This window comes from Limanda limanda, chromosome 12 (assembly GCF_963576545.1).
Source record: "Limanda limanda chromosome 12, fLimLim1.1, whole genome shotgun sequence".
In the NCBI taxonomy this organism is placed as follows: Eukaryota; Metazoa; Chordata; class Actinopteri; order Pleuronectiformes; family Pleuronectidae; genus Limanda; species Limanda limanda.
The window spans coordinates 15,515,346-15,528,023 of record NC_083647.1 but is presented as its reverse complement, the minus strand read 5'-3'; the positions used below and the strand labels follow the sequence as shown (position 1 = coordinate 15,528,023).

The following is a 12,678-nucleotide window of genomic DNA, read 5'->3' as shown; positions in this document are numbered from 1 at the left end:
GGGGATTATGAATATGTGGCTTAAAATAAACATGCAAAGCACAGTAGACCGTTTTGCATTTGTAACCTATACAGCCTGTTCCCTATGACAACACAAAATAAACTTTCTTTCCAAGGCTGCATAGGGGTGAAACAGAAATTGATGTTGTCGTTGCTTATTGGAAGACAGAGACTTGTATATCTCTTCACAGTCTTTTCCTTCTCAGTCTTTGACGCCAAAAAACGTTACATTAAAGCTTTTTAATACACTGACGTTTTGCCATAAACATTATCTCTCAACTGACATGGACACTGAAATCAAAGTAGCTCGGTCTGACTGATAGAACTTTCCGGGATATCCCCTCCCAAAAAACACAAATATGTTAAAAAATGCACAATCTAATTGATCTATGATTGGTTTTCTCCCTCATTTGCATGATGTAATTGACAGTTTTGCTTTCCATTAACCTGATATCCATTCTACTGATCCTAGAAGAAGGGATTACCCATTGGAACGGGACTGGAGTTTGTTTGCAGTCCCGAGTAAGGACAACACTCCCCCAAGCGAACTAACATGCAACACCCCAAACAATCAAATTTTGAACTCTCCTGTGCTGCCAATAAGTCAATTGCGAACACCGTGGTTTCATGTGTGTCTCATTAACGGATCTTGACAGTTAATCCGACATCCACTCAGATGTTCATCGCAAAAGTCCTGAGGTTATGCTCACGCATCCAATTAGGTTCAGGGATTGAGTTCAAATGTCAATGAGGATACGGTGCTGAGATAACTGCTGATGCATCCTTGGACGAGGACTCGCAGTTCAACAAGTGCATCGCATCAGCTCAATGTGACATCTTTAGTGTGAATACTTCTACTTTCACGTTATATCTTCTTTGTAAAACTGCTCAACAATTTCTTAAGTCCTGAACAACAGATAGTACCTTCCTCGTAACATTACTTAAAGGTTCAGTGCATATAATTTAGTGACATCTAGTGGCGAGGTTGCATGTTGCAGCCGAACACCCTCACTTCACCCTCCCCTAAACTATAAAAGGCCCATTCTAGGGCTAAAAACCAACAACATTTTGTGCAATTTAGATGAAACACACAGTAAAAACATCATTAGGATTATTTTATATTCAATTTCTGCCAATAGATCCCTTTCACTTAAATCTTACACACTCAACCTTTAATGGAACATCAGAGAGACTTTTACTGCTTTGTTATCAAGCTTGTGTCTCGTCTGGTCAATAAAGCTACATCTGGCAAATACTGTGGACTTTTGTCAGTTCACAACTGATATTTCCCATCAGGCCTTTCACTAGAAAGGCTTTGTAAGGCTCTTGTATTCTAGATTAAATTCCATCTAATGCTTAATTTCTGGGCGGAAGAAAACAGGATGACATGAGGAACCATCTCAAATAATATTGCCACTTAAAAGCAAATTATACCTTCAGAAGGAATGGTAAATGGTTTGTACTTATATGTCACCATTCATACTCACATTCATACAGTGCATTTCAGTTGGTTCAGTGCCCAAGGACCAAGCATGCAGAATAGAGCAGCCTGGGATGCAACCACCGACTTACTTGTTCATGGATAACACGCTCTATCCTTGCACCACAGTGATCCACCATACACCCTTAATAATTCACAATAGTATAAATGAATGATCTTCAGTGGAATAATAATAAAATGTTATGAAGGCCGATTTTTCAAACTGCTTCCACAGAAAGTGAACGTAACTTGAGAATCTGCTGTTATCTCAGTTTATTGCTCTATGGCTCATCTATGAGTAGAGCAATAATCTAAGGTTCACACTCGGTGCCTTTTCTCTGTGGAGGCCATCAGCCAGGCCAGGATAAGAGATCCTACATCAAAGAGCCAGACGCCACTGTCAAGGCAAACAAGAGCAAAAATAAAATCGAACTGTGAGAAGCGAAGAGCGTGAATAGATCATCTGATCAGTGCTATCACTCAGTTTTCTGTAATAATAGAAAAGGCTATGTTCGTATAGTTGAGAAAACTAAAACATGTTCCTTGTTTGCATTTGTAAATTTGTAGTGACACTCATTTGACTATCAAATACTGTACGACTGTTAATGATGAACCTACACAGCGTGTGTCTGTCTTTAAACCACATCTAAACATGCATGTAGCGAGAAAGAGGGAGGACAAGATCAGTTCTCTGTTATCTTCAACCTTCTAGTGTGAGTTCAAGGCTAGTGGGGTCCCTGAGTCTTTGTTGGATCGCTGATAACAAGTGTTTTCTCACAGTTTCCAACTTCTGGTTTACAAGATCTCAGCACAGCTCAAATCTACACGAGCCACAAAGGCCTACATGACAGCATTCATCTTGCCATAAGATCAGGAGTAATCTTTATCTTGTTCAGGAGCATGCTGTCTGTACAGTCTGCTGCAAACAAGGCTCTGCACACAACACATCCATCTTCATCAGACTCGGCTCTGCTTCCTGAGCCAAACCCTTAAAGATCCGCATGCTCCTTTTACAGCAAACCTCAAAAAACAATCTGGTATGGCACTTAAAAAGGGTGATGCCCTTAAAAGTCTGTCCTGAAAGTCTGCACCTGCGAAGCGGAGGCATCTCTCAGCCACACTGAGACCAATCCCTCATGAGTAACTGACTCTGCAGCCGCAAATCCTCTTAGCGTTTGACCCCAATCCAGACAGAGAGGTGAGACGCTACATGTGGGATCTAAGCCCTCACGTATAAAAAAAGGTCAGCTATCAGCGTATTAAATGGCGTCATGTGTCCTGGGAAACAGAAAGAGAGCCACAGTGCAGAGGAGGTGGGAAACATAAACACACACAAAGTACAGTGGAGCTCTGAGTCAAAGAAGGCCGCACACAAACACGCCTCTGGTTTCCTGCCTCTGCTTCCTGTTCCCTGGCAGGCGAAGGGGACATGGGGGGGAAAACACTGGATGTGGAGGTCAACAGGGCACAGAGAGACACACACACAGGTCCCACAGTCGGAGGTGCACTTTTAAAAAAAAAGGATGTGGCGGCTGTGGCAGCAGGTTAGAGACACGAGAATTTGAATAATTGTAAATAATTTAACATATGAAATGAACCGAATGGGAAAACATTAAACATCTGAAGCTAGAGAGCCTGGGAGATCAAACAATCTCAATAATTATCACAATATATATGTTATCAATGGAAATATAATATGATATATAAATAATATATAATATATAATACTTAACACAGCGAGAAGGTATAACACATGATTGATCTGTAGACAATACTTATCAACTGTTTACTAAATCAACCTTCAATCAAGATTTTAAACTCATAATATGAAACTTATCATGATGAGCATGAATTTTTAATGACTTTTTTAAAATCCTTGATATTATTTTTGGTCATATCTTCCAGCCCTACCTTTTTTATATTTGGGTATCTTTGTAAATAGTTTTTTATCATTTACTTTTTGACACTTTCCTACTGTTTGTCTTTACTTTTTCATTTTAAACTAGTAAGCCACCTTGTTAATGTGTTATAAATACTTATTTTGTATTATTAATATAATTGTTCCGGAGACTACTTCCCAACCAAACAGTAATTTGTTTGAACTTCCTGTAGCTTTGAGACTCATTAGAAGACAACCTCATGATCAAAGTGCATTTATACAGACTAACTCCAGACTGACGGTTCTAGAACTAAGCCCCTTAGAAATAAGCCATAATAAGCACTGTGGGACTCAGACAGTAAATAAACACTCCTACCAGGACAAGAACTAGAAGTCGAGGGCTGCAGCAGCTGCACCCCCCCTCCATCCATCCACGGAACCGAGCAAATAACACAAAGTACCTGGAGCTGACTCTTTGCTGTTCACTACAGAAGTTAGAACAGAATCGTTCAGGCACTTACGAGTCGTGTCCTTCACTCGGTGCAGATCAGGAAGTTTAAAGTCCCTCATGCGGACTTGCTCGCTGTTGTTTTTTCCCGTAAAGTCCAACTTCCTCTCGGCGTGTGTCTCCTCCTGCAGCGGGACAGCACAGGACAGGACAGCGCGGCACGGGACAGCCCGGGACAGGATGGAGCAGCAGCGTCTGGACGTCACGCTGCGCTGGAGCCGCGGTGAGCCCAGCCAGGTGACGTCACCCAGGACTGGAAGGTGCGTTGAGGTGCGGCTCGTAAGTTTACGTGTCAGGTAGATTCATGTGGAATCCATTCACTGTACATATCCTCACACCTTACGTACTTTATTTATTGTTTTACTAGTTTTTATTCCATTCATTTATCTATATTTCCTTACACTTAAATGTTATTATCTTTACACTTAACTATTGCATGTTACTTATTATTACTTACTGATGCCTAATTTTGACTCCTGCTGCTGTAATATTGCAAATTTCCCCATTATGGGACTGATAAATGATGATGTTATCTTATCTTAACATTACAGAGAGGTTAAAATATTAATAATGATAATAACAATAATAACAACAGCAACAATAATAGCAAAAAATGCATGGGAATAAAACGACACAACACTAAACAAGACAAAACAAAAAGGAAACTTAAACAAATATTAAAAACTAACTAAATCAATCAAAACCAGGCATTTAAAGGCTTTCCTATAAATATTTATATTAAATAAATCATTTAAAACCAGGTAAAGTGGTGGCAAGTGTAATCACCAAGTTATGACATGTAACATGTTCCACTATTGTAAGCTATTTTGGAAACATGGTCAGTTTAAAATTTGATACGGCATTGAAAGAAAAGATATTCAAAGCAACAAGTTGTTGGTGCATCTGTTCTACACCCAGGCAGGATACAACACACGTATAATGTTTACATGATTATTGTTTAGAGTTTAATCATTATAAAACAGGAGCTACAGTATCAATTCAGTGCCAACTGGACTACGTAACTGGCTGCAATGAAAAGACAGCAAACGCTGCCTTGACTCATGAATATTTGAAAAGCAGGTAACACAAAACTTTTGGGGGGGATTTTTTTTGAAGGAGACACTCGATCCACGACTGAAAGCAGCCTCAGGGTTTGTAAATCTAATTAGGACATTTGATCCTCCTGCATCTGACCCTATCTGATTACACACACTAGATGACAGCATGAAAACTTCAACCCGACATTTTTGTTCAAAAGTTGAAAAGTCAAAGATATTTCCATGTTTCCACTTCACCATATTAGACAATAACGAATAAAAACATTCTTGTCCAAAGCGAATCGTATAGCGATGACTTTCGTAATCAGAATTTCGTAAATTCATAACAATTAATTTACTCTGAAGTCGTTTTCAAGGATGCAAACTAATTTTTGTTATTATCATCATCATCTCATCTTGTTTGCAAACAAAATAGAACGAAGAAACAGAACTGTTACAGATTATTTGTATATTTCAAATTGATCTTGCATGGAGAATGGCTCCATCGTGTGGTGAGTTTGGGGAGAAGCAGATAAGGGCTTCTAAAGCCGGATCCCAAACTCTCGTGCAGAAAGAGACAGAGAACATTACAGAGCAGGGATACGATGCACTGGAGAGAAGATCATCACAAGGAACCCAGTGCACTCTGGGAGAATGACAATGGCAGAACTCCCTCTACAAAAATAAACTACTGTAAATCATATGAAATCATAATTTCTAAATGTTTGACAATAAGTGAAAGGATTACAATGTTTGTAGTCTAGAAAATGATGACTCAACTCTTAGGTACAAAGACAAACAACAGGAATTGTAAGAATATTACAATAAATTAACAATATACTAATATCAGCTATAGTGTACAGTCCTTATAACACAGTCCACAATACAATTTAAGTTGTTAAGTAACTTAGTTGAGTGAGAATTAAATAAATTACTACTCGTGAAAGTTTTGTAGACTTCTGGGCATCAGTGTCTCATATTCCATTGCACAGCTAAAATCTAAACTCTAATGTTCGATATCTGTTTATCGTCTTGTTTATTTATGCGCATCCATTTAGGCTACATTAATTTTTAATTAAAATGAAATCATATAAGATGACAGATACGCAATGTGGCACTTTTTTTAATTACACAGACCCTATACATCAGGAGAACTGCAGTATAGTGCAGCAGCCGAAATAAAATTAGATTCACAAAGAGGTGGACACACAAGTTCAGACAACTCACACAAACTGAAACACAAGCAAATGGATGGTAAAGTGAAGTGAAGGTATGTAAGCCATTGTAAGCCACTTTATTTGTTAAAATAAATAGAGCAATAAATGATATAAAGGCCAATGAAAAGTATTCGCTTCAAATGTTTGTAATATCTTTCCTTTCCCTGTCTAAAGATCTGATAGACTTTGCAGTTCAGTCAGTGTTTTTATCAGAATCCTCCACCGTCAATCACTCGACTGGTTTCCCAGCCAATTATCTGTGGAGCCCCAGCTGCTTTGGACTTTATCTGTGAACTGTTTATCCCACACATTCTGTGCTGCCTGCGGAGGAACATGAAATGTTTCTGTGTGTCCAACACTGTTCAAGGCTCCTGCAAGTCCGTGGACGCTGAGACTACGTTTCCCCTTCTGTCTGGGAAGTCCCTCTACAGGTAAGATGTCCATATTTTCAAATTCAGTTCAGTTTAGTCTTTTCTAATGACTTTTTATTCTGTTTAGTTACTTCTGCTGCCAATATTATCAACATGAAGCTGAACTGGTCTTTGTTTGGAGTAAATATGTCTCTGGATGTGGCTTTCATGTTGCTCGTGAACAGATGTTTATATCAAGCATGAATTCATCTAGTATGAAAAATAAGATTTGATGTATTTTCCTTATTATTAAAAGTCTGTGGCTCCAAACGTGTGATAGATATTTATTTATTTTGTTGAGGGTACTTATGAAATTATTGCTTAATGTAATGGACAACAGGTTTATTTAATAATGATATGGGATTAATTACAGTTTTGGGACTCAAATAAATGATTCCACCATATCAGTCCTAAATTCTGCATTTACTGGGTGATATCTTAAGTCAAACTTCAGATGTTTTATGAATAATTCTCAACAATTCTTAATTCTAATCTGCATTTTCTTAATTTCTCCAGTCTAGCCCGTTGACCAGTCCATGATAAAAATGAGAGGACAGAAGCTGTTTCTACATATGATACAAATGTCTGTCATGATGAGTTTCTTACCGATACAGACGACTCACGGAGAGCAGCAGTATACAGAGGAGCCCTGCACTATTCAGATCCTCGTCCCTGGACTCAAAGGTTCTTCAATAAATGCAATATAAAGTGAATTTAGCCTTTATATTTTTCTGATTGTTTTTTTCTATATTTTCCTCCAAAAGGAGAACCAGGAGAGAAAGGACTGAAAGGAGCATCGGGCAGACCGGGGAGAGTCGGGCCTCCTGGAGAAATCGGTATATTCTCTGCTCTTTCAAAAAGGGGAAGATGACGCCAGAATCTTTTGTTTCTCAGGGCAGAGGAAAACATTTACCATGAATCCAAGCTTAAACATCTCCTTATTTCTTCAACACAAGAAAAAAAAATAACTAGGGTAAAGATCACATTGCTCAGGCCTGATAATGTGCTGATACGCTAACAGGCCACCCGGAGATGGTGGAGTGTTTACATTAGGGTGAGAGGGTGGTGGGGAAAGGATTTGCAGAATCCAAGTGTTTACTGAAGACCTTAATGAGGAGCGGAGGGTGCACTCACACTTTTAAAAGAGATTAACCAGGCTCATCCTTTTCATTTACGTAACTTAGTGGAAGTAAATAGTGGGTCGAGAATTCAGTTATTTTTTTCCCCTAACTTTAATGGATTTTTTTAACTTTCTTTCAGGCAGACCTGGGCTGAATGGACAAAAAGGAGTTATGGGACGTTACGGAAAAATGGGCCCCAGTGGACTGAAAGGTCATTACAAAATGTATTAATGCACAGCAGATGTCGCTGTTGGAATTAAATGTACAATTATTGTAGTATTGTACTGTTGTTTTGACATGAGATCAACTTTATTGATCTCCCGCCAGGAAAATTCACTTGTTACACCAGCAGCTACAAGGTCGACAAGAGAAAGTACAAAATAGGGTAGAAATAGGAATATATATGAATATATGTAAATGTTATCTATATACATTGTAGTCAGCAAACATAAGGAACACTTTAGTTGGCATGTCTATATACTATATAAAGTATAGCCTATTTCATGTTTTATAAATAATGATATTTCATTTCTCAGGGGTGAAAGGAGACCTGGGGGATCCAGGTCCGATGGGCCCTAATGGAGATCCAGGTGAGATGTTATCTTATTCAGTTTGTCAAACAGACTGTAGCTGGATTAAACAGACACGTGTGTTGAAATTTGAGAGTGAGATACGTAGTAAATCCCTACATCTCTTTTCTGTCAGGTGTTCCATGTGAGTGCACACCAATGAGGAACATGATTGGAGAAATGGACATTCTCGTGGCCCAGCTATCGTCTGAACTGAAATTCATTAAAAATGGTAAGATCTTAGCCCAAGTGATTGTTTGCTTAGGTAAGATTTGTGACTCTTCTTATCTGACTTCCTTCCTTTGCTTTACTTGTTATCTTTAAAGAAAAACTGCAAATGCTGGGCATGTCAATGTGAAATTTATAGAAATACAAGTGCTCATTTTTCAGCACTGCCCTCCCCTGCAGCTGTTGCTGGCATAAAAGAGACAGACAGTAAAGTCTATCTGTTGGTGAAGGAGGAGAAACGCTACTCCGACGCCGAGGTCTACTGTCAGACGAGGGGAGGGCACCTGGCCATGCCCAAAGATGAGGGAGCCAACGCGGCCGTCGCCGGGTACATCTCTGAGGCGGGCCTGAGCAGGGTCTACATCGGCATTCACGACCTGGACCAAGAGGGCGTTTTCACCTACGTGGATCGCTCTCCCATGACCACTTTCACCAAGTGGAGGAAAGGAGAGCCCAACAACGCCTACGACGATGAGGACTGCGCTGAGATGGTGGCCTCTGGAGAGTGGACCGACGTGGCGTGCCAGCCCACCATGTATTTTGTCTGTGAATTTGACAAGGACAGTGTCTGAGTGATGATAAATATAATGCAACAAAAGTTAGGAATATATATATATCTGTATGATTTTTCTATGTGTAAATATGACAAAATGACGTGCAAGTCGTGCAAACTTGTATTTTTCCATTTTTATTTCCCACAGTCTAATTAGCTATTTATTTTTATGAACTCACAAAACAACATGAGTTTTTGTTCTCTTTTACTTTTTAGCACAGCCATAAACTCATACACTGTGAAACCCCACTGTTCCCGGCAGTATGCAGGGCAATAACCTCAGTGTAATAGTTTTTATGCTATGCAAACTATACACTAAACAATATTTGCTACAGTCATAAACAAACCAGGCAAATGAGCAAATGCAGAGGGCTGTGGAATTTGTAGAAAATTGGAAATCATTGCTTTTAATCAGAGAAATGGAAAACAAATGTAATGTTCACTTTTATATAACAAGTGAGACGGTGGTTGTTGTGCAATAAACATTCACTACTAATTTTAAAAAGAGAGTGTCTGAACATTATTGTCTTCCCCTGTGATTATAACTGTGTTGTACTGAAACTCTCTGACAAAGGGATGTGTGCTTCGTGGCATTGGCTGCTTCTCACTTAAGACATTTCGGACTTGACAGTGGCACAAATGTTACTAATACTACAAAACACTGGTCTGTTGAAAAGAAAGCAGCTTAATGAATTTATGACAACTGAATGCTAAGACAGGTTCTCTTACATGTTTGGGTTAGGGTTCAATATCACTAAACTCTACACACTGAACCTTTAAGTAGCCGAGCACAAAGAACTCTCATTTATTATCTAGGCAGCAGTGTGACTACATCCGAGTGACCTCACATTCACATTCCAGTTTCTAGCTTTAACCAAGTGTTGACTAGATGACCCTGGAGCAGCAGTGATTACAGACTTTCAAATGGGTGACACTGACTGAGTATTAACCACCGTTACTCACTGATCCTCCATGTGACAAGACCCAGAAACCATCTCTTTGGGTGACCACACCCCGCACTTCAGAGGCACTGGAGAAAGATGAATAATGCACTCACTCTAAAACTAAGAGATTTAACTGTGATGTTTTTATCTACATTTAAATGTTGGATATTTTTTCTATATTAATGTCGCTTCTAAGGAATTGTTAAATTGATCTAAGGGAGAGAATTCCCAGAAACAGAGAAACAGACACTGGGATGCGTGGATTTTTATAGGAAGTTAAATTGGTACAGACATGACTGTTATTAAAAAAATAATGTCATCTTAACACAAGAGGGTTGGCTATAATAATGAATTAATTACACTCGGTAATTGTTCAACGGTGCAATGTTTGCTGAATGAGAAAAACAAGACATTACACACCGCAGGTTCGTTGGACATTATCTTCTTTGAAAATCCTCCATGGTTCATTTGTGTGATTAATAGAAGTTGTCTTACAACCCTGGCTGCTATTGTTTTTTGGGATGGGAATCCCCAGCAGAGATAATATTGCGTCCCTCTAAGACGAGGAATTTGAATATTCACGATGCAGTTCTCCTCATAAAACCCCGAACTGGTCCCTAAAGAAATGAATAATTAATGCAGAGATGAATTATGCATTTAATTGACCAGGAGTTGTCTGGCCTAAACCAATTAGGTGCCATTGTTGGTGCAATCTCTGGTTACCTTTGTGGTAAACAATTTGGACAGCGCTGTCTAACAGTGGACTGGCAGATAATCTGTGGTGAGAGGAGCGGCCTGGGAGTGGGAGATATGGAGACAGAGCAGGAAAATAAGAAAAGAAAAAAATCACAACCTGGATTTGATGTCTGGACCCCTTAGACTTCTATATCCACCGTTGAATTATCAACATTGTGCTGTAGCAGTGGTGTTTGAGCCTGTGCTAGTACTAAATGACTTACATTAAACTATGAAGTAAAATGAAAGAAATAATTTGTAGTCTAGTTTTTGATGAGTGGAAAAAGTTAAAACGGCGCAGGTACTTAAGATATTTGCAAGAAATTTGATAGAAACACATATATCAGATCACATTTTGGAAATTAAAAAAAAAGCTTATTTGTCTCTCTCTGCAGTATTTCCCATCATATCCCACATATTTTGATAGATCAAGAAGAAGGCAGTTGGGTAATGTTTGTGCTGAGGATAAAGTAGGCTTACTTTAACCCTGCTCGGATGCAAGAAAAGTGAATTTGCGTGTGTGTATCAACGGCTTGAAATGTCTTTATTGACAGCCTCGACATATACAGCACAAAGTTGCTTGCACACAATTTGAATAAATAGTGAAGAGAGTTAAATTCCAATAAGATTAAAGGAGGTTGGCAGAGTTGTTTATGCCATAGTTTGTAGTAAATACTGTATACCCGATCTGGTGGCTGCATATTTACATTCAAATCTTTCTGTTCCCAAATGACGAAAATAAATGATTTCAGCTTCAAAGCAATAATGAGGTTATGTTAAATATAAAAACTCACCTCCAGCACATGGTGCAAAATTCAGTCTTCAACATGCACATCATCTCTGAATGATGAATCTGGTTCATTGAATTGAAGTCCAGCAGTTAAGATGATATGGGCCACTGGCCAAGTCCTCAAATAACCAGTCTGTAGCAAAGAAAGAGAGGAAATTAGACATTTCATTTAAAAGGCAGCATCACATCACCCTTATCCTTGCTTGTCATTGGCTCCCTGTCCAGTTTGGAATTGATTTCAAGATTTTACTGATCACATTTGAAGCACGCTGGGGTCTGGCCCCAAACTTCATCACAGAATTGTTGACCTGCACGCAGCCTTAGATCCTCAGGTGGAGGCTGCTGGCTGTTCCAAAGTCCAGGTTGAAAACTGAAGGTGACCGTGCTTCTGCCACCAGGGCCCCTGGGCTTTGGAACGACCTACCTGAGGAGATAAGGCTCACGGAGTCAGTGACTTCTTTCAAATCACTTATTAAAACCCATTTTTATAGTGTTGCTTTCATGTAATGCCCTGTTTGTTATCATTTTCTTTTCACCTGTAATGTTACGTGTTCGTTTATTTGTAGTGTCAAGTGACTGTTTTATGTGTTCAAGATTTCCTGTGACATAACTCTGTATTTATTAATGAAATTTGAACACATCCTTGTTTCCAACCATCTAAACGTGGTTGTCCGGCCTCCTTGTATAATCCGGCTGATAGTTATTTCTCTCATATTTACTTTTCTTGCTTTGCTGTCACTTTCTAAATTATAGGGTTATAAATAAAGTTTCTTATTATTATTTCAACACAAGCAAATGAGTAATTAAACACACAACCTGACCATTTTTATAACTGCATCAAATGCACACAAGCTAAGGTGTCATGTGGGCCTACGTGTCAAATCTGCTGCAGTTAAAGTCACTGATAAGTAAATTAATTATTTCCTGTTGGCTCGTTGCCCTGGAAACGCTTATGTTATGGAACCCAGCCCCAAATTAAAGTTAGCATCAAACAAAGGCAAGGTGCTAACAAACTAGCTCCCAGTTAGGTTGGGTTTCTTAATGCTGCTCCTCTCGTGTGGAGGAACTGGTTTCCATGTCACCTGCTATCTCCTGTTACGTGTCCGGACACACACCTGACACATATATAAAGTTGACAGCGGGCAGTGCCATCATTGTTTGTTTGTTGTTGTTGATTTGTGGACATCTTCTGTAAGCCAGGTTCCAGT

General features: G+C 39.1%; 1 protein-coding gene across 2 annotated transcripts; it reads left to right on the top strand.

Moving 5' to 3' along the window:
- The first annotated feature begins 6,447 nt into the window (after nucleotides 1-6,447).
- Nucleotides 6,448-9,506, top strand: colec11 (collectin sub-family member 11). Of its 2 annotated transcripts, none has more exons than XM_061082621.1 (7): nucleotides 6,448-6,551; nucleotides 7,047-7,214; nucleotides 7,295-7,366; nucleotides 7,791-7,862; nucleotides 8,188-8,241; nucleotides 8,357-8,452; nucleotides 8,629-9,506. In XM_061082621.1, exons 2-7 carry the CDS (start codon nucleotides 7,067-7,069, stop codon nucleotides 9,018-9,020), a joined length of 834 nt encoding a protein of 277 aa, XP_060938604.1. In that variant the 5' UTR covers nucleotides 6,448-6,551; nucleotides 7,047-7,066; the 3' UTR covers nucleotides 9,021-9,506. The 2 variants fall into 2 exon arrangements, with proteins under 2 accessions (XP_060938604.1, XP_060938603.1); XM_061082620.1 differs by having other exon boundaries at nucleotides 8,611-9,506.
- The last annotated feature ends 3,172 nt before the right edge of the window (nucleotides 9,507-12,678 follow it).

Excerpts from the sequence above, each read along its gene's own strand:
- colec11 (XM_061082620.1), top strand. The coding sequence starts at position 7,067 with ATGATAAAAATGAGAGGACAGAAGCTGTTTCTACATATGATACAAATG. Across the intron at positions 8,242-8,356 it reads GGGCCCTAATGGAGATCCAG|GTGTTCCATGTGAGTGCACA; the intron begins GTGAGATGTTAT and ends CTTTTCTGTCAG. Across the intron at positions 8,453-8,610 it reads ACTGAAATTCATTAAAAATG|CACTGCCCTCCCCTGCAGCT; the intron begins GTAAGATCTTAG and ends CTCATTTTTCAG.